Raw genomic sequence first — 18,337 nt, forward strand, 5'->3', positions numbered from 1 at the left:
TTTTCCCTTCTTTCAAAAACATAACCAGAGAATAAATGATGTGTTGGTTATCTTCTATTAGCTCTTTCAGATTCATTTTTTACCTTTTGTTAGCCTTCCTTTCTGCCCAGAGGTGGTGGCAGTTGTGACAAATATGGACTTTTGTGGTCAGACTTCTTGCCTCTGTCTTTTGATTGGGTTTAGTCAATGGGAAGAAGCCTTGCAGGAGAATGGGGTACTCAAGGAGAGTAAGTTATCCGACTGTCCATTCACCAGAGCCCATGCCCTTTGCTTACTTTGGTAAGTAATTCTTTTATTAAATTCTCAAAGCATGTCTCATTTGATATGGTATCTTTTCTGCTAGGACATAACTAACACACATAATAGCATTTTGTGGATAGTTAGAAGAAATAACTACCAAGCTAGGAGATCTGGCTGTTAGTGCTGGCTCTGCTATTACTTGTGCAAGACAGCTTTCCAGGGCTTGAGGTAGCTTTGCAGTAACGTACATGTATATAGATCTTAATTTACCTGAAAGCTTTTTGGAAAACAGGACAGGCATAATAATAATTATTATTATACTCATGAACAGTATGAAATGCCTTCCTGGTGAATGGATATAAATGACATGAAGGGGGCTACAAGTCTTAAATGGCAAGGGTAGGCACTTAATTGGGAACCCATGGAAAGTGACCCTGAGTAAAAAGGAAGCTGTTTTATGGAATGGGATGGATGATGCAGCACAGTCTAAAGACCTAGTTTTCCTTAGTTTGTGCTAGCGTCTTCCTTATTGCTGGTTTTCTGCTCCTGATGTGGATCATATCTGCTGAATATATTAAGGAGTTGCACATACAATGCCTATAGCACTTCTAAGGTAAGGCAGGTAAATCAAATGAGGCAATGAGTTATTTATTCTAGTCATTAGTTGCTATCGGGGAAGGTAGGTCATCTCTGGATGAGATCTTCCAACTTTTCAAGGAAACATTTTTGTGTGCTAAAGTCTCCCAGTTTGCAAATTTAGCAACTGGTTAAAAATTTTAAGTGTTCGTAAATGACCCCCTGGCCATTACAAATTTCCTAGTAACCTTCTAGGTTAAAGGTCCCTACTTCTTCTTACCTCCTTAATTGACTAATATATCTTTCATTTTTTGGCTTCCAATATTAACTGTGCACATTCCAGTTCTTTATGTTTGACACTTATGTCCAGATGTGTGGTAAAGAATTTTTGGGAAACACTGGGGAACTGAACCAAAAACTCTGCCAACTCTTGTGGAAGTTGATTTGGTGATAGATAACTTGTGCTTGTTGGTGCTGCTTCTTCATGGCAGGTTTGTTTATGTAGATACAATCTCTTCTTAATCAGGTAGGATACAAGGGCTTTCCTTTATTCCATCAGTTGTCATTTTCTTAATAGGTCTGTTATTTATTAATCTGAGGGGATCAGAATGTCACCTGATATAATTTAGGTACTTTGGTGTTTTCTTATGATTAAGATGAATAGGTACCCTCCTGCCAAGGCAGGGGGATGAATATCTCTAGATGACATTTGAATATTATTTATACTTTCCAGAAAACATGTAAATGCATATCTAATACTCATTTTTTTCCATTTCATGTCCCATAAAACATTAGTTTTGGAGCATCAACATGTTCTATAAGAAATGGTTCCTATAGTCAGTAAGTTGGAGAAATACTGCCTAACTTTAGGTCCTCTAGAAGAGTCATAGGCAAATTTGCTTGGAAAAGTGTGACAATTCCTGTAGGCAGGACTTGCTTTAATCCAGACATTCATTCATTTATCCTTCTGCCAACTTATTTATTGAGTATGTACCATGTGCTAGACACTGCTCTTCTCCTAGGGTATATTGTCCTCATGAAAATGGTCTTGTGAATAAAACAGATAATGAAGAACTAAACTAACATAGAAATACCTCATAGATTGTGATAAGTAGTGGGAAGGAACTATACAGTGGCTATGATAGAGAAGAACAGGGGCATATACTACACTTGAGTGGGTAGAGAAGACTTCTCTAAGGAGGCCACATTTAAATAGAGACCTAAAGAAAGAGAAGGAGCTCTATATGCCCTATTAGAGGAAAAGTGTTTCAAGCAGAAGAAAACAGCCAGGGCAAAACTAATGCTAGCAAAATGTTGTGTTCCTGTTAGTTGCTAAGAACTTGGCCTGAAACACTTGTCTCATCTCTTTTTACAGATGAGAACCCTGGCTCTGCTTAAGTCCTCAGAGCTTGTGAGTTTATGGTAGAACAGGGATGGCACTTAGGCATGCTTGTGTTATACTGCCTTCCAAATTCCTTGAAATTGAAGCATCTCTCCTTTCCTTTTTTGAACAGTAGGCCTACAAAGAAACTTAGGTATACCACATTGGAGAATTTTTGTTTATAGGGAATTACAGGAGAATTACTGCCCTCAAGTTAGAGCTCCACATAGAAGAGGGATAAGAAAATACCTTTGTAGTCTTATGTTTTTTCAAGGATGTATATACTAGATATCTGAGATACTTGGAGTCCAGCCTTCTAGGCCCTTTCTTGGGAAAAATCACAAGATGTGCTAAGTATCTGAGCAACAAACCCTATGAAGAAAATTCCCAAATGAAGGACAGAAGATAGAACAGCTGTGAATTTGGGAGGAGCAAATAGAATTCAATATCTCTGTGGTTCGAAAGATGACACTGAACCTTCTGAATGGTGGACCAGCTACTGGACATTCCTCTTTGATCAGTAAAGGAAAGTTTGGCCCATAGTAGATGATATCTAGAGAGGAAAGAAAGGTTAGGTACATTTCTACTAATATTTCACTGATCAATATCACCCTGTAGAAGAGTTTACTTAGGAAAGAGCATATCTAATCTGTAGATTCTGAACAAGTTGTTCTAGTATTGAAATTTCTATTAGTCACGTTGCCTGTGCCTAGGATTGTGTTCCAAAGCCACGTGTTAAAGAGTTGGTGGATGAACTGTCAACTGTGTAACTACTACTTTGATAGCCCATGAAGAACTCTGTCTTTGCAGTGTGGACCACCCTCAAATGAGAGGCCAGGCTACATGATTAGGAAACCTTAGGGCTTTGCTCTTTGATCGAACTTTCTGTGTTGATTGAGGTGTTCTGTAATGCAGTGTCTGTTGAGCTCATGTGGCTGGTGTGGCTGAATTTTTAATTTTAGCTACCTTAAGTATAAATAGCCATATCTGGCTACTGAGTATCTAGTGAACAGTACAGGCTTCGGAAGTAACCTCAATACCTTCATGAAATGAGAAACAAAAAACGGTGACCTTTTGTGTTTTTGCTCAAACAGCTAACCCTGCAGGAGCTAGTTCTATATCCCACATCATCATCTTTTCCATATCCAGGTACTTTTATAGTCTATTAAAATGGTTGAATTGTTAACAAGCTTCTTCCGTACTTTGTGTGGCTGGAGATGGCAGGGGAAGACAGGTGATGGTGAAGAGGGCAGTACTGTCCCACTGGGCCTCATGGAAATGTGTATGTGGGCTTTGTGGTGTCACAATGACTGGTCACTGTTACTGGCCATACTGTCTGGGGGCTAGGTATGTGAGCTGAAATATTATCCTGTTTACACTACCTATAGTGCCATGCCCTCTTTGAGAAATATTCATGGAGCTTTTGGATGGTAAGAGTTATGTAAAACTTTAAGGTCCTAGAATTTTTTTTTTTTTTTTTTTTTTTTTTTTTTTTTTTTTTTTGACAGGCAGAGTGGACAGTGAGAGAGAAAGGTCTTCCTTTGCCGTTGGTTCACCCTCCAATGGCCGCCGCTGCAGCCGGCGCACCGCGCTGATCCGATGGCAGGAGCCAGGATCCAGGTGCTTTTCCTGGTCTCCCATGGGGTGCAGGGCCCAAGCACCTGGGCCATCCTCCACTGCACTCCCTGGCCATAGCAGAGAGCTGGCCTGGAAGAGGGGCAACCGGGACAGAATCCGGCGCCCCAACCGGGACTAGAACCCGGTGTGCCGGCGCCGCAAGGTGGAGGATTAGCCTATTGAGCCACGGCGCCGGCCATAAGGTCCTAGAATTTAAAGGGTTATCCTTCTCTGAAAACAGAAGTCTGATACCTAATCTCTATTGTCTGGACATGAGGTTTTCTTTGACTGTAGTCTTTTCAGGATTCCTTTTCAGTACCAAGCATTTCAAGTATATTAATGTTGTTGTGAAAAAACACTGAAGAAGTTATGGACGCTTGTTCAGAGTAGAAGCAGTGAATCTGGCACCCTATCTAGTATGCTTTTAAAACTTCATGAATATGGTGGAAAAGCTATTCTCCTGCAAATGGTCAGAAGAAAACAGGAGGTCTAATTATGGTCAGTTGAAATCTCACCCAGGCAGTATACATAAATCAAGCTACCATTATTACTGTATAGAAGAGTGCATGTATTAGGAGCATGTATTTCCAAATCTAAAAGCCACCTTCTTGAGGTGGATGTCATGCCACACAGCAGGTTAAGCTGCCACTTGGGATACCTGCACCTGTTTCTGAGTGTCTATTCCCTGCTGCTGTTTAAACTTCCTGAGAATTCCCACTGGGAAGGCAGCAGATGACGGCTCAAGTGTTTGTGCTCCTGGACCTATGTGGGAGGTCCTGGCTCCTGGCTTCTGCCTGACCTGGCCCTTGCTGTTGTGGGCATTTGGGGAGTGAATCATTGGTGGAAGATCTCTTTCTTAATGTCTGTCCTTTTCTCTCTGTCGCTCTGTCTTTCAAATAAGTAAATGAACCTTTAAAAAAAAAAAAAAAAGGCCATCCTCCTCCTGAAAGAACATAACAGAAAAGAGAACTACCAATGCTAAGTGCAGTTGAGTGGTTTGAGTGTTGTTTTCTGTTATGCTGTCTGCCTCTCAGGTGTCTGTTTTCCTAGAAAGGATACATTCACTTCACAAATGAGCTGAAAGGAGAGGCTTTGTGTGTGTGTTAATTGCAAAAGGACCAGTAGTAAGGTGGTAGAGTCACAGAGGTTAGGTAATGGCCCTTTCAGAAGGATTCCATGTACTTGTAACAGAGCCATAAGCCTTTGAGATTGTTCTGGCCAAGCTTGGAAGGAGGCATGTCTTGTATAACAGTTATGGTATCCAGAAACCATTTTTGATACAGTCTACTGTTACTGTCATTTTTTTATAATTAATTTTGCGTGACAGATCGATAATTGCATTAATGTCAGTACAGCAGATGTATTTAAGAAGGGAAAGGCGGTCAGATTTCCTTATTCTTCCAGACTCCAATACAGAATCCTTATCTTGTTTTAGCAAAATATAATCTGATGTCTTTATTCTGTCTAAAGCCAAAACATAGGAAGTGTGCATAAAGCTGAAAAAACATGTTTTATGAACATACTTTTTTTTTAAAAAAAGATCTATTTATTTATTTGAAAGGCAGAATTACAGAGAGGCGAGGCAGAGAGAGAGAGGTCTTCCATCTGCTGGTTCACTCCCTAGTTGGCTGCAACAGCTGGACCTGCGCCTATCCGAAGCCAAGAGCCAGGAGCTTCTTCCAGGTCTCCCACATGGGTACAGGGGCTCAAGGACTTGGGCCATCTCCTACTGCTTTCTCAGGCCATAGCAAAGAGCTGGATTGGAAGTGGAGCAGCCGGTGCCATATGGGATGCTGGCACTGCAGGCAGCGGCTTTACCCGCTACACCACAGTGCCAGCCCTTTTAACAATGAAGTTTGTCTAAGTAAATTTTAGCTGGAGATCAACTGAGATCTATTTTGAGATTTCAAGGTTCTAATCTAATATTGTTTTTATCTAGTATTTGGTTATATTTATAAGCTTCATTAATTATCTACAGCTGATAACATTGTATATTTTTAACACATTGTATTTCAGGTACTTCAAAAATTATTTAAAAATGGTATTTAAAAGTTTATTTTCATACCAAAACATTGAAATCCATGTAGTTTTTTCATAATATGCATTTTCTGTGAACTTTGAAGATCCCTCAGATGCACAGATTTCAAAATATTTTTGTACCAAAATGAACACTTTTTTTTTAAGTTGTATTTTTCCCCTTAGCTTTTCCAAGCACCTACATGGAACCTGCTAACTTTATAAGGGCTGTTGTGACAGCAGCATGAGAGTGTGAGTGCGTGCATGTGTGTGTGTGTGTGTGTGTGTTAAAGGTAATATCCTTCACTATGAACCATGGATTGAAAAAGCTGTGCAAATCAGTAATATTATAAAATCTGTTATTTATAATGTCAGATACATTTACTGATTAGCTTTCTGGAATGTGTATTTCCTCCTGCCTGTAGTACACTAAAGAGCATTGCAAAAAAAGTTTCTTATGAAGGGGTTTTGAATGAGTTGTCTGTAGGCTGCAGATGTGGCTGATTCGATTCATGTTGCATGGAGGGTAGCTTTGCAGGGCAACCACAGTCAGTTCAGGAACTCTTATCTTCAATTGTTTCTACAACTGTGAGGTCAAGGTCTCTCAAAATGATATGGCCATTGTTTATTGTCCCTTCTTTAAATTGAAAGGACTGACTTTTATGGTTTCTCACCTTAAAGTCTCTTTTTTCTTTTTAAAATTTTTTTGCACTCATATGGATGAGCATTGACTAGTATGGAAATATTTTTGACAGAATAACTTGATCCAGATGGAAAATGATTGTCTTTTGGATATATAACAGAAAAACTTCAATTATGAATAAAAGTCCCAATGTTCTGAAAATGATTTCTCCCACAATGGTAGTCAGGGGTCCAGGGGGAAACCTAAAGGATGCTTTGATCTTGCTTTTGTGTTATCCATTTGGCTCAGAGTTTTATCATTTCATTATAGACAAGTTTGTGGAGAGAAAGGATGAAGCATTCAGCTTTTATAATCTCTAAATATTCAGAGGTATGTTGTATATGCTGAAAAGAAATGAAAATGCTATAGGTGTGTTTTTTTCCCCCAAATGGCCACAATGGCCGGAGCTGAGCCAATCTGAAACCACGGAGCCAAGAGCTCCTTCTGGATCTTCCACGTGGGTGCAGGGGCCCAAGCACGTTGGCCATCTTCTACTGCTTTCCCAGGCCACAGTGGAGGGCTGGATTGTCAGAGGAGCAGCCGGGACTACATGGGATACTCACGCCACACATGGAGGATTAATCTACTGTGCCACAGCGCCAGTAGGTGTGTTTTTAGAGTCTGGCAAGGTTCGAATTTGAAAAATTTAGAAGCTATGCTTGAACTGCTCCCAGTGACCTGAATAACATATCCACCTTTAAGAATGCTGTCTCTCAATAACATTGATTCTAATTGATAGTATCTGAAAATGGACTTTTGAAAGAAAGCAAGCTTACTTTTTGTACTTATTTTATATTTAGTGTATTTCTGCTTTATGTCTAGTGTTAGAAATATCTATGAATCCTTATTTTTATCTTGTGATGTTTTAGAGATAAGTACTCTAGTATAATGTTAAATTAATATCTAATTCTGGGGGCTGGCACTGTGGCATAACAGGGAAAGTTGCCGCTGGCAGTGCTGACATCCCACACTGGCGCCAGTTCTAGTCCTGCTGCTCCACTTCCGATCCAGCTCTCTGCTATTCCCTGGGAAAGCAGGGGAAGATGGCCCAAGGACTTGGGCCTTTGTACCCACGTGGGATACCAAGAAGAAGCTTCTGGCTCCTGGCTCTGGATCGGCGCAGCTCCGACCATTGCGGCCAACTGGGGAATGAACCAGTAAATAGAAGACCTCTCTCTCTCTCTGCCTCTCTTTCTCTCTTTGTGTAACTCTGACTTTCAAATAAATAAATTAATTATAAAAACACAATTTAAAAAAACTGTATAAGTCACAGAAATGATTGAAAATGATTTATTTTTCATGAGAATATTTTGGATAAAATATTTACAACTCTTTAATATGTATTTCTATTTTTTTTTAAAGATTTCTTTGTTTTTTTTTGAAGGCAGAGTTAGAGAGGCAGAGAGAGAGACAGAGAGAGAGAGGGAGATCTTCCATCTGCTGGTTCATTCCCCAGATGGCCACAATGGCTGAAGCTGTGTTGATCCAAAGCCAGGAACCAGGAGCTTCTTCTGGGTCTCCCACGCAGGTGCCAGGGCCCAAGGACTTGGGCCATCTTCTACTGCTTCCCCAGGCCATAGCAGAGAGCTAGATCAGAAGTGGAGCAACTGGGAAAAGAATTGGTGCCCATATGGGATGCCTGCACTGCAGGAGGCAGCTTTACCTGCTGTGCCACAGCGCTGGCCCCCTTGTGTATTTCTATTAAAAAAGATTTGATTCAAGTAGAAATAGGAATATACTTAAGTTAAATGGTGTGTGGGAACCTTGTGTTTCTGTTTTCATCTATTTCCTCAGCTATTTTTGAAACGTGGCTGTGTTTAAAAATGAGTCTATTGTATAAACCTGGAAGTTCACTGGCCTTTGTGTTTTGTTCATTATGATATCATCTGTCCTTAGAGTATACTTTTGCTGTAAGAAATTCACACACATTCCTGAAATAGTTTACATTCTCAGTGAAATGCCAAGACAGGTCCATTGAATGTAATTTTATTGATTTGAACTGTATTTGTTAATAAATTGTAATGCTGGCAAGATAACTTTAAATTTCTTCCTGTTTTATCATCATTAGCTTATGACTTGTTATGAGAATAAGTCTTTGATGCAAATAAGTCATATTAGATAAATATAAAATCCAATTTGGTTTTAACATTGTATAAAGTAGGACAATCTAAAGACTGTTGATCCTAAGTAGCATGGGTTTCAATCCACTTCACTTTGTCTCCTGTCCATTTGTAAGCCATATAGGATCCCTATTTCCCTCTCTGTCATTAAAAACATTGCCAGTTTTCACAATTATGTATATCAGATTTTTTATGAAAAGCTGCCAGGCATTCCTGATAGATGCTAGGGGATTTAGTTCCTTCTTCATGTATCACAGGGCTTCCTGGGTGCTGATGGGCTGTGGAAACAACTGACAGGGAACACTGTTTTAAGATACAGTATGCTGAATTCACAGTTTAAAAACAAATATGCTCAGGAGAAATAATGTACAGCATGTTCCTTAAAAAGAAAAAAAAAATTCCAGGGAACAATTCTAAATTGAATTGAGAAGATGGAGTGCATATAAAAGAATGGTTCAAAGGAGGTTATTTGTTACTCTTTTATATTTAGACATTTTGTCATTCAAAAGCATATATTTTGTTTGTTATAAATAAACAGACCATAAATAAAAATGTTTCAGAGATGTTCAATTATTGAAGAGGAAAAGTCAATAATAGTAATTTAATTAATAATAAATAATATGAACTCCTGATATTTTGCCACTTATAGGGTGCATTCATTTATGTCTCAGGTATGTGAAAACTGAGGCACACAGTTGCCTAAAGAATGATTCAAGGGGGGGGTCTTTCTTGAATTCCAGTACATTTCCCACTTCATTTTTTTTTTTTTTTTGACAGGCAGAGTTAGAGAGAGAAAGGTCTTCCTTTTTCCATTGGTTCACCCCCCAAGTGGCCGCTACGGCTGGCGTGTTGCTGCTGGCGTACTGTGCCAATCCAAAGCCAGAAGCTAGGTACATCCTTCTGTTCTCCCACGTGGGTGCAGGGCCCAAGGACCTCCACTGCCTTCCCGGACCATAGCAGAGAGCTGGACTGGAAGAGGAGCAACCAGGACAGAATCCGGCGCCCCGACTGGGACTAGAACCCGGGGTGCCGGCGCCGCAGGCAAAGGATTAGCCTAGTGAGCTGCGGCGCTGGCCCACTTCGTTCTTTTTTCATGGTTGATTTATAGTAGTGTCAATATGCCTTTCTAAAGGACAGTGTCTGTTTTTAAAACAAACAAAAATCTTAATTTTTTTTTTTTTGGTCCCCAAATATCTGCCATGGCCAGGAGCTGGGAAGCACAGAAGTTGGGAACTCAATCTTTGTCTCCCACGTGGGTGGCAGGAACCCAGCTGTTTGAGCCATCACTGCTACCTCCCAGGGTGATCCTCTTAGCAGGGAGCTGGAATTGGGAGCAGAGCTGCAGCTGAAACCCAGGTGCTCCACTAGGGATGCTGGCATTCCTAGCTATGTCTTAACCGCTGTGCCAAATGTCTGCCCCAGTGTCCATGTTTTATTGGAAATAATAAAGTTTGCAAAGGAGAGTAGTTATGAGTAGGTTATCTTCTTACATCTTTACTTTCAAAGTTTTGAGGATTGACCTTCCTTTCCTGTTTACCATGCTTGTGTTTTAAGCGTGCTGCCACCAGTTGGTAGCAGTGTAACATCATCGCCTATTCTGAGTGGTCTGTATGCTTTCTGAGAATTTGAGGTGTTGCTTTCTACTCAAGCTTGTTCATTTATTCCCTCAATAGCATAGTTAGGGATTAGATTTAACAATGAAATATGTATTCTTTATATATATTTTTATAATGTCTTTTCACAATTTCAGTTTATATAAACTTCGTATAATTGACATTTAAAGTTTGTATTTCTCAACAAATTTAAGAACAGAAATATACCTAATTCTTAAAAATTCTTTTAACAGGTTATTCTGACCCTAATTATAATTGCAATTCCCAGTTAGAATATTTCATCTTTATTTTAAGACTGTCCTGTTAGCTGCTAAATTTCACAGCATTTTGGCTTCCTTCACATATAAAATGCACATGGTTGTTCCTGCCTGGATTGAGTGTGTGTGGTTTTTTTTTTTTTTTTTTTTGTGAGCTTGTACTACATTTGCAGCAGTGAAGAAATGTATCTCGTAGAAACTGAAAATCATCAGTAATTCTTCTGCCAAAGATATCTATTTTATATTTAAAATTTTAAAACCTAATTAATTTATTTAAAGAATTTATTTTGTTTTTAATTCTGGTAAAATATGTGATGTTTATCATCTCAGACACTTTAAAGTGTGCACTTCAGTAGTGTTGAGTACACCCACATTTCTATGCAGCCACTCTTCAGCTCTTTCTTTTTTAAAAAGAATTTTGAGAGGGAGAGAGAGACTGTGTGTGTGTGTGTGTGTGTGTGTGTGTGAGAGAGAGAGAGAGAGAGAGAGAGAGAGAGAGGAAGAGAGAGAAGCTCAGAGAGACAGAGGGAGCTCCTATTGGCTGCTTCACTCTCCAATTAACCTCCTTGGCTGGGGCTGGGCCAGAGCCAGAGCCAGAAACCAGTAACTCAGTCCAAGTTTCCTACGTGTTTGGTAGGAAGCCACTTATTTGGATCATTACCTGCTGCCTTCCAGGGTGGGGAGCTGGAATCAGCAGCCCTGCTGGGAATCAAACCCAGGCACTCTTATATGGGATGCTGGTGTCTTAACTGGCTTCTTACCCACTAGACCAAACACCTGCCTCCAGATCGCTTTTCATCTTATGAAACTGAGTTTCTGTGCCTATTAAACAACCCCCTATTTTTCCCTATGCCAGCCTTTCAACTTTCTATCTCTATGAATTTGACTACTTTAGGTATCTCACATAAATGGAATCATACAGTATTTGTCTTTCTGTGATCGACTTATTTCATTTAGTATAATGTCCTCAAGGACATCTTTCTTCTGTATGCATTGAAAAACTCCACGGTGCTACTATATTATTCCTAATGCTTTGTAAGTTATTTTCCCACCTAACAATGCATTGCAGGTACCTTCTTACTTAATATTTGTACCCCATTCATGTATATATAATTTCCATTACTACCAAGCATATAATCTCTGTTCTATGGATAAGCAAACTGAGGCTTAGAAGTGAACAATTTCCAGTTTCTAAGTAGCAGTTGTTGGGAATAAATCCAGGTCTGCTGAATCTTTAGTCAGTCTGTAGTGTGGTTCAGATAGCTCACAGTTGTGATTTTTGTGAAGAAAGAAGTGATTTTGCGGATAGATTTCTGTGGTAAATAAAGGGCCTGAATTTATGCTTTCCATGTAGGGAAGCTCTACAATTTGGAGATTACAGTTTCAGCAGACACAAATCTCTTTCTCTAGAAATATTTCTTAAGTATTATACTTTATTGCGTTTTCCCTTAGAATCACTTAACGTCTGTGTTAAGAATGGATTATTTCTAAGAGGCTAGTAGTTGTCCTGATAAGAAATACATTTTTGGTGGCCTTCCGAAAAGCTAGAGATAAAAGAGCAGAGAGGAAGTTATCTACCACTTATCTGAAGGATAATGAAAAGTGAAAATGTCATCAGCATGAACTTTGGTAGAAATATGCTGAAGTTCTCAGTGAGCCAGGTCAAATGCAATGATTAGTGTAACTCACTACAAAATTGTTGCATTTTAGAACTAGAAAAGACCCCAAGAATAATCTAAACTTCCTACTTTCATAAATGAGGTTTTGTCGTAAAATGCCCAACCGAACTAGTTAACTGTGCAGTTAGGATTATAATTTGAGGTTCTTGTTTGTCAAGAATTCTCTTTTGGCTGTTGTTGGTGAATGGGGCCAGGTGTTCTCATACCAAATTAGCTATTACTTGTATTTTGTGCAATGAGTGTGTTTTGTAGAAAGTTTCTGGGCTCTAATATAATTGAGGAGACTTGGAAATCTTAACCTATAATTTACATTTTTATAGAATATTTGAGGCCTTGAAATGTATGTGGGTTGAAAAGTTTTGTTATCTTGTGAAAGTAGTTGAGGATTTCATAGAACTTAATTCAGCATTTATCACTGCTTCTAATGCAATAGGGAATGAGAAAGCTAGGTGTCCTCATGGCATCATTGGAAAAGAATGGAATTGGGGTGAAAGGTTTTATTTTTTAAGTTTTAGTTATTTATTTTAAAGGCAGAATGACAGAAGCAGAGAGAGTGAGAGGGAGGGAGGGAGGGAGGGAGGGAGAGAGAGAGATACTGAGAGAGGTCTTCCATTCACTGCTTAACTTCCAGAATACCCATAACAGCCAGGGCTGGGCCAGGCCCAAAGCCAAGAGCCAAGAACTCCATCCAGATCTGCCACATAGATAGCAGGAACCAAGTACTTGAGCCATCATCTACTGGATTGGAAGCACAGATGGGACTCCATCCCAGGACCTTTGATATGGGATTTGGGCATCCCAAATGATGGCTTAACTTGCTGCGCCATAATGCCTGCACCAAAGTATGAAAACTTTCTTTAATTCCCAGCCAGCTCTGATCCATAAGGTAGTTGTTGGATTCATTACCATTTGTGAGTCTTTTAAATGGTAGTGACCTAATTGATGATCAGAGCTCTTTTAGAGATAGGTCAAACCAACTACTGTAAAGATTATGGAACAGAGATTGGCAAACTATAGTCAAACCATGGGTATGACTTTTTAAAAACATTTTTGAATGGCTAAAACTTAAAAAATTTCATTACTTGTAAAAATTATAAAAATTTATTTCAAAGTCTATAAGAAAAGTTTTACTGGAAGACAGCTACACTCATTCATTTGTTTTGTTTATATTTACTTTTGTATTAAAACAACAGAGCTAATAGTTGCGACAGAGATTGGATGCCCCTACACAATCTAAAGTATTACTATTTTGCCCTTTATAAAAAGCACTCACTTTCTGTAAAACATCGAAAGTCATTTTTATTTTGGAGTGCTGTGAAAGTTTACGACCTTCTTTGCTTACCTAGAACTCCACCTGAACATTACCATATTTCTTGAAGAATTTATCCACCTTTTTTTGGTCTTTGGGAAGCCCACAACAGTCAGCTATTTTTCATGATTTCCCTTTCTTATTTTCCAGTGGATCCTTTTGCCAAGCAGGGGAAAAGAACAAGGCCACACAGGAAAGTTTGTGGTTTGCCTAATGGAGCTTGTCTTTGGAGGGAAATCTCTCTCTTAGGCATCTCCTTGTTTGTAATAGAAACCTGGATTGTGATTCTGTTCCTCATACTAGAGTTTGCTTCATATGTTTATAAAATGACTTTTGCTGGTTAACCTTGAACACTTAAATCAATGCTCCCCCCGTTATTTTCTGATAGAGTAAAACTAAAAATGGGAGATTACACTATACCTCTTATTTTTTAAGCAGGAAGCTGGATCAGAAGCAGAATAGCTGGGACTTGAACCAGCACTCTGATATGGGATGCTGGCATGACAAGCAGAGGCTTAACCTGGTTGTGCCACACTGTTGACCCCAAGATCTGCTATTTTATAAGAATTCCATGTTTTGCAGCATCTGAGAGACTTGGATCCTGCCGCTATTCCCATCATCTCTTTAAAGCATAACAAACAGGTGCTGTCTATTCAGAAAGAGCCTTTATCTAAAGGTTTGGAGTTGGTAAATTAGATCTTCTGTTCAGCTACGCATTTGGTTGTGATTGTGCTTTGGTATAAATGTGCCGAGAATGATTCTTAATTTTGTCTTAGGACTGTGCCATGGATAATGGGTAGCACTGGTCTGGTTCGTGGAATTGAGTTGAGCTCACAGCTGGGTTCCTGCCTCTTTTCATAGCATATGCTTTATTATCTGGCTGATGGTTGATGCTCCTCTACCTTAGCTTACTTAAAAGTTTCTAGGTTTTTGGAGGTAGAGCTCACTAATAGCAAGAGTTGGGTTCATTCTGTAGGGATCTTCTTCATCTAGAGGATCCCTTTTGCAATGATGTTTCCTCGCATTGTGGAGTAGCATTGGGATTCAGTAAGCAGAGTCAATGCAGGATGACAACATGCCGAGGCAGAGGCAGGCTGGAGTGGCTAGGAAGAAGCCTGGAAGAGCTGCAAAATGAGATACTTAGTAAAGTTTGTTCTGACGTAGCAGAAAGAGGTAATTGGAATGAGACATAACTGGAAGGCATTTTGACCTAGTTCTGACATGTTTGTAAACAGACTGAGAACTGGGACTGCAGGGAAAGCCCCATATTATCTTTTCTGAATTGTGGAGAAACAGGGTGAGCATTTATAATCCAACTCTGAGATTTTAAAACATGTACAATAACGAAGTGAATCATTATATATGAGTTGGAAACACTATGAAAGCTGCTTTGGTAAAGTTAGTTTTTCAGGTTGAAAGGGAAAAAAAGTGCAGTAGGAGCCACATTCTTACTTTTCTGGGTAGGGGAGGGTGCTGTAGACTCACGTGGTAGGACCTACTCCAGGTAAGAAGCTGTGAAAGAGGTAGAGAGGAGAACTATGTCTCAGACCCTCTTTGTCATTGACAGAAGACCAGGGACAGCCCTGTCTGTGCAACTATCACTTGTCCAGTCCTGGAAGGAGGCATCTCCTTCAGAAACTTTATTGTGAGCACCCAGGCTGTATTGTCCAAAGATGTGTACCCCACCAGGCCTTGAACCCTCTCCAGTAGGCAGCATCTCCAACAGTTATTTCTAAGTGTGTGTATATTACTTTACTTACCCCTAGGCTGAGTTATGGGGACCCATCTAGAAAGAAAATAGAAATCTAGAAAGAAATACTATGTTAGAATACAGCAGGAGGCTACCTAGGAACATAAGCATGCAACATAATTGTGTTGGATCAGGACAGTATGACACCCTGGTTCCCTGGTTTCTCACCCTTCAGAAGGGGCTATTCCCAATATCCTGGCATGCCAGAAGGAAGCAGGGTGGGGGGTGGGGCTTGTATGGGCTAGATGAGGAGGAGTGGTTACCAGCTGAGAGGTACTTGAGTCTTATCTGCCTGTGGTTAGTTGGAAGCAGAATCCTAGATCATTAGATTAGATTTCAGGTGTCCTCTAGTTCAGCCTCCTCATTTTACAAGTGGAGGAAGACACCTACAGCAGATTAGAGAGGTAATAAAAGTACAGACACCTGTGACACACCGGGTCTCTACTGTAAGTGATGCATCTTCCATCTTGGCTCCTGAAGGATTAAATTGTAGCAGGAATCTGGGATGGGGAACTTCCTGCTCGCTCAGGAACGTGTCATAGGACAGTGGTCTGTGGCCCATAGGCTACAGCAGGTGACCCAAGAAGGATCTCTGACTTAGGTGAAGTGTTTTACATTTGGGGAGGAATGTGATGTGGTTATTTGGGAAGAGGCTGTCTGGGCACATCAGCTAGTCTCATTTGCTAAGGGTGAGTTGGGAATAGAGATGATTCTTGGGGAGGGAGAGAGGAATCTAGCTGAAGACTCTCCTGAATGAGCCTTGAGGTTAAAATTGGATGAACCTGCAGTCTAAGTCGTTACAGAGTGCAGGTCAGTAGTGCATCTACTGTGACATTTGGATACTGAAAAGTAGAGAGGGACTTAGTGGTTGCTGGGTGTTTAGTGGATAGTTTGGCTCCTTTTGTGGTTACAGTTTTCTGCACTTGAGTACTTATTTCAACATGACTAGCTCTCATTTTAAACTATCAAAATGACTTTAAACATTGTCCTTTTCACTCTGTTTAATTTTTCCATAAGTTCGGATTGAACATAGAATAAAAAGAGAAGTTTTATAAACTCTGAACAGAAATATGTGGCAGGCATGGGATTGCATTTATCGGGAAGAATGAATCTATTTTTTTGAAATGACTTTTTTTTTTTTTTTTTTTTTTTTTTTGCTTCCACTGTTGATTATATACTTGTGTAGTAGTAACGCACAAGGTGTCTGTGCCAGGCTACTACAGGTTGAGTATTGGCTCTGTTTATTACAGCATGTGACCTTAGGTTAGTTACCCATTTCCATGCCTCAGTATCCTCACCTATAAAATGGAGATAATACCTCATAGAATTGTTTTAAGGGTTAATTAAGTTAATACATAAATTAGAACAATGCCTGATTCACACGAAGTGCTGCTTGTGTATTAGTTGTTGTTATGTTCCAGGCATTGGTCTACATTCTTTGTCAATTTATTGGCATACCTAGGCTCAGAGATTTTATTTTTTAAATATTTATTTTATTTATTTGGAAGAGTTACAGAGAGAGGTAGAGACAGAGAGAGATCAATCTTCCATCTGCTGGTTCACTCCTCAAATGGCTGCAAAGGCCAGAGCTGAGCTGATCCCAAGCCAGCTACCAGAAGCCTCTTCCAGGTCTCTCATGTGGGTGCAGGGGCCCAAGGACCTGGGCCATCTTCCACTGCTTTCCTAGGCCATAACAGAGCTGGATATGATGTGGAACAGCTGGGGCTCGAACCGGCACCCATATGGGATGCCCGCGCTGTAGGCTAGGACTTTAACCCACTGAGCCACAGCACTGGCCTTGGCTCAGAGATTTTAAAACCTGCCTAATATCATTGAGCTAATAAACAGCTAGGGTAAGACTTAAATCTTCAGCCTGATTCAGAGCCTGACTCTTAAACTCTTTACTGGATTTCTGAGGTGTGACAGATCACTTAATTGTAAGTAGGTTGTAGGTTTTTAGTTATCTACCCATCTATCCATTTGTCTTATGCTTTGTAATTTACACTTTTTTTTCATTGTGTCCTCGTTCTGTTAGTAAGGTGCACTTCTTTAAAAAAATCTGTGATTTAAAGAATGATACATATGTTGTGGTGCTGTGAGTTCAGCCACTGCTTCCGACACCTGCATCCTATATCAGAGTGTCTGGTTCAAGTCCCACCTGTTCTGGTTCTGCTGCCTATTCCTGCTAATGTGCCTGGGAGAGCAGCAGATGATGGTGCAAATAATTGAGTACTTGCTATCCATGTGGGAGACCAGATGGAGTTCTGGGCTCCTGGTTTCAGCCTGCCCAGCCCAGCCCAGCCCAGCCCAGCCCGTTGTGGGCATTTGGAGAGTGAACCAGCAGTTGGACCATCTCTCTCTCTCTCTTGTTGTCACTCTACCTTTCAAATAAATAAGTAAATGGATCTTTTTATGAAACATAAAGGATAGAAGTAACACCGCTCTTAAAATAATGCTAATCAAATAATCAAATAAGAACTTTTAAGGCCCTTGTTATGGCACAGCAGGTTAAGCTGTTGCCTGCATCTCCAGCATCCCATATCAGAGTGCCAGTTTGAGTTCCTACTGCCCTGCTTCTGATCCAACTTCCTGCTAAGTTGCCTGGGAAGTCATGAGAAGATGGCCCAAGTATTTGGGGCCCTGCCAACCCATGTGGGAGACCCAGCTGGAGTTCTAGGCTCCTGGCTTTAGCCTGGCCCAATCCTAGCCATTGTGGTCTTTTGGTGAGGGAACCACAGGATGATAGATCTCTGTCTCTTCTCTCTCTGTAACTCTGCCTTTCAAATAAATAATTTTTTTAAGAAAAAGAACTTTCAGAATCCTTATTAACATTACTAAATTGTGAAAGGCATAAAATGGCATTACATGTGACATCTGATAATGGCAGTCAGTGTTTCTATGCACTCATAAATTTTGGGGAAATTAAGGTAGTTATTAGAAAGTTTGAGCTTAACATTTTGAAACAATTATTATGTTATTGTTTTAACCATTTGCACATCCTAATTACTGGGAAAGAACTGCATCAGATTGACATAGCTTGTGGAAAGCTACCCAATCTTACCCTAGATTAAGATAAAGAGAGCTGAGATGGACCTTC

At 40.0% G+C, this 18,337-nt stretch overlaps 1 protein-coding gene across 24 annotated transcripts in view; it reads left to right on the plus strand.

Annotated features, from left to right (window-relative positions):
* The window catches only part of ST7 (suppression of tumorigenicity 7), a 295,626-nt gene that overhangs the window by 38,008 nt on the left and 239,281 nt on the right, over window positions 1–18,337 (plus strand). The window contains exon 1 of one of the 24 annotated variants that reach the window (XM_051848000.2): window positions 3,522–3,627. Within the exon in view, the coding sequence (XP_051703960.1) occupies window positions 3,612–3,627 (16 nt within the window). The 5' untranslated portion in view covers window positions 3,522–3,611. 24 annotated transcript variants of the gene reach the window in all.

Source organism: Oryctolagus cuniculus, chromosome 3 (genome assembly GCF_964237555.1).
Source record: "Oryctolagus cuniculus chromosome 3, mOryCun1.1, whole genome shotgun sequence".
NCBI classification, from domain to species: domain Eukaryota; kingdom Metazoa; phylum Chordata; class Mammalia; order Lagomorpha; family Leporidae; genus Oryctolagus; species Oryctolagus cuniculus.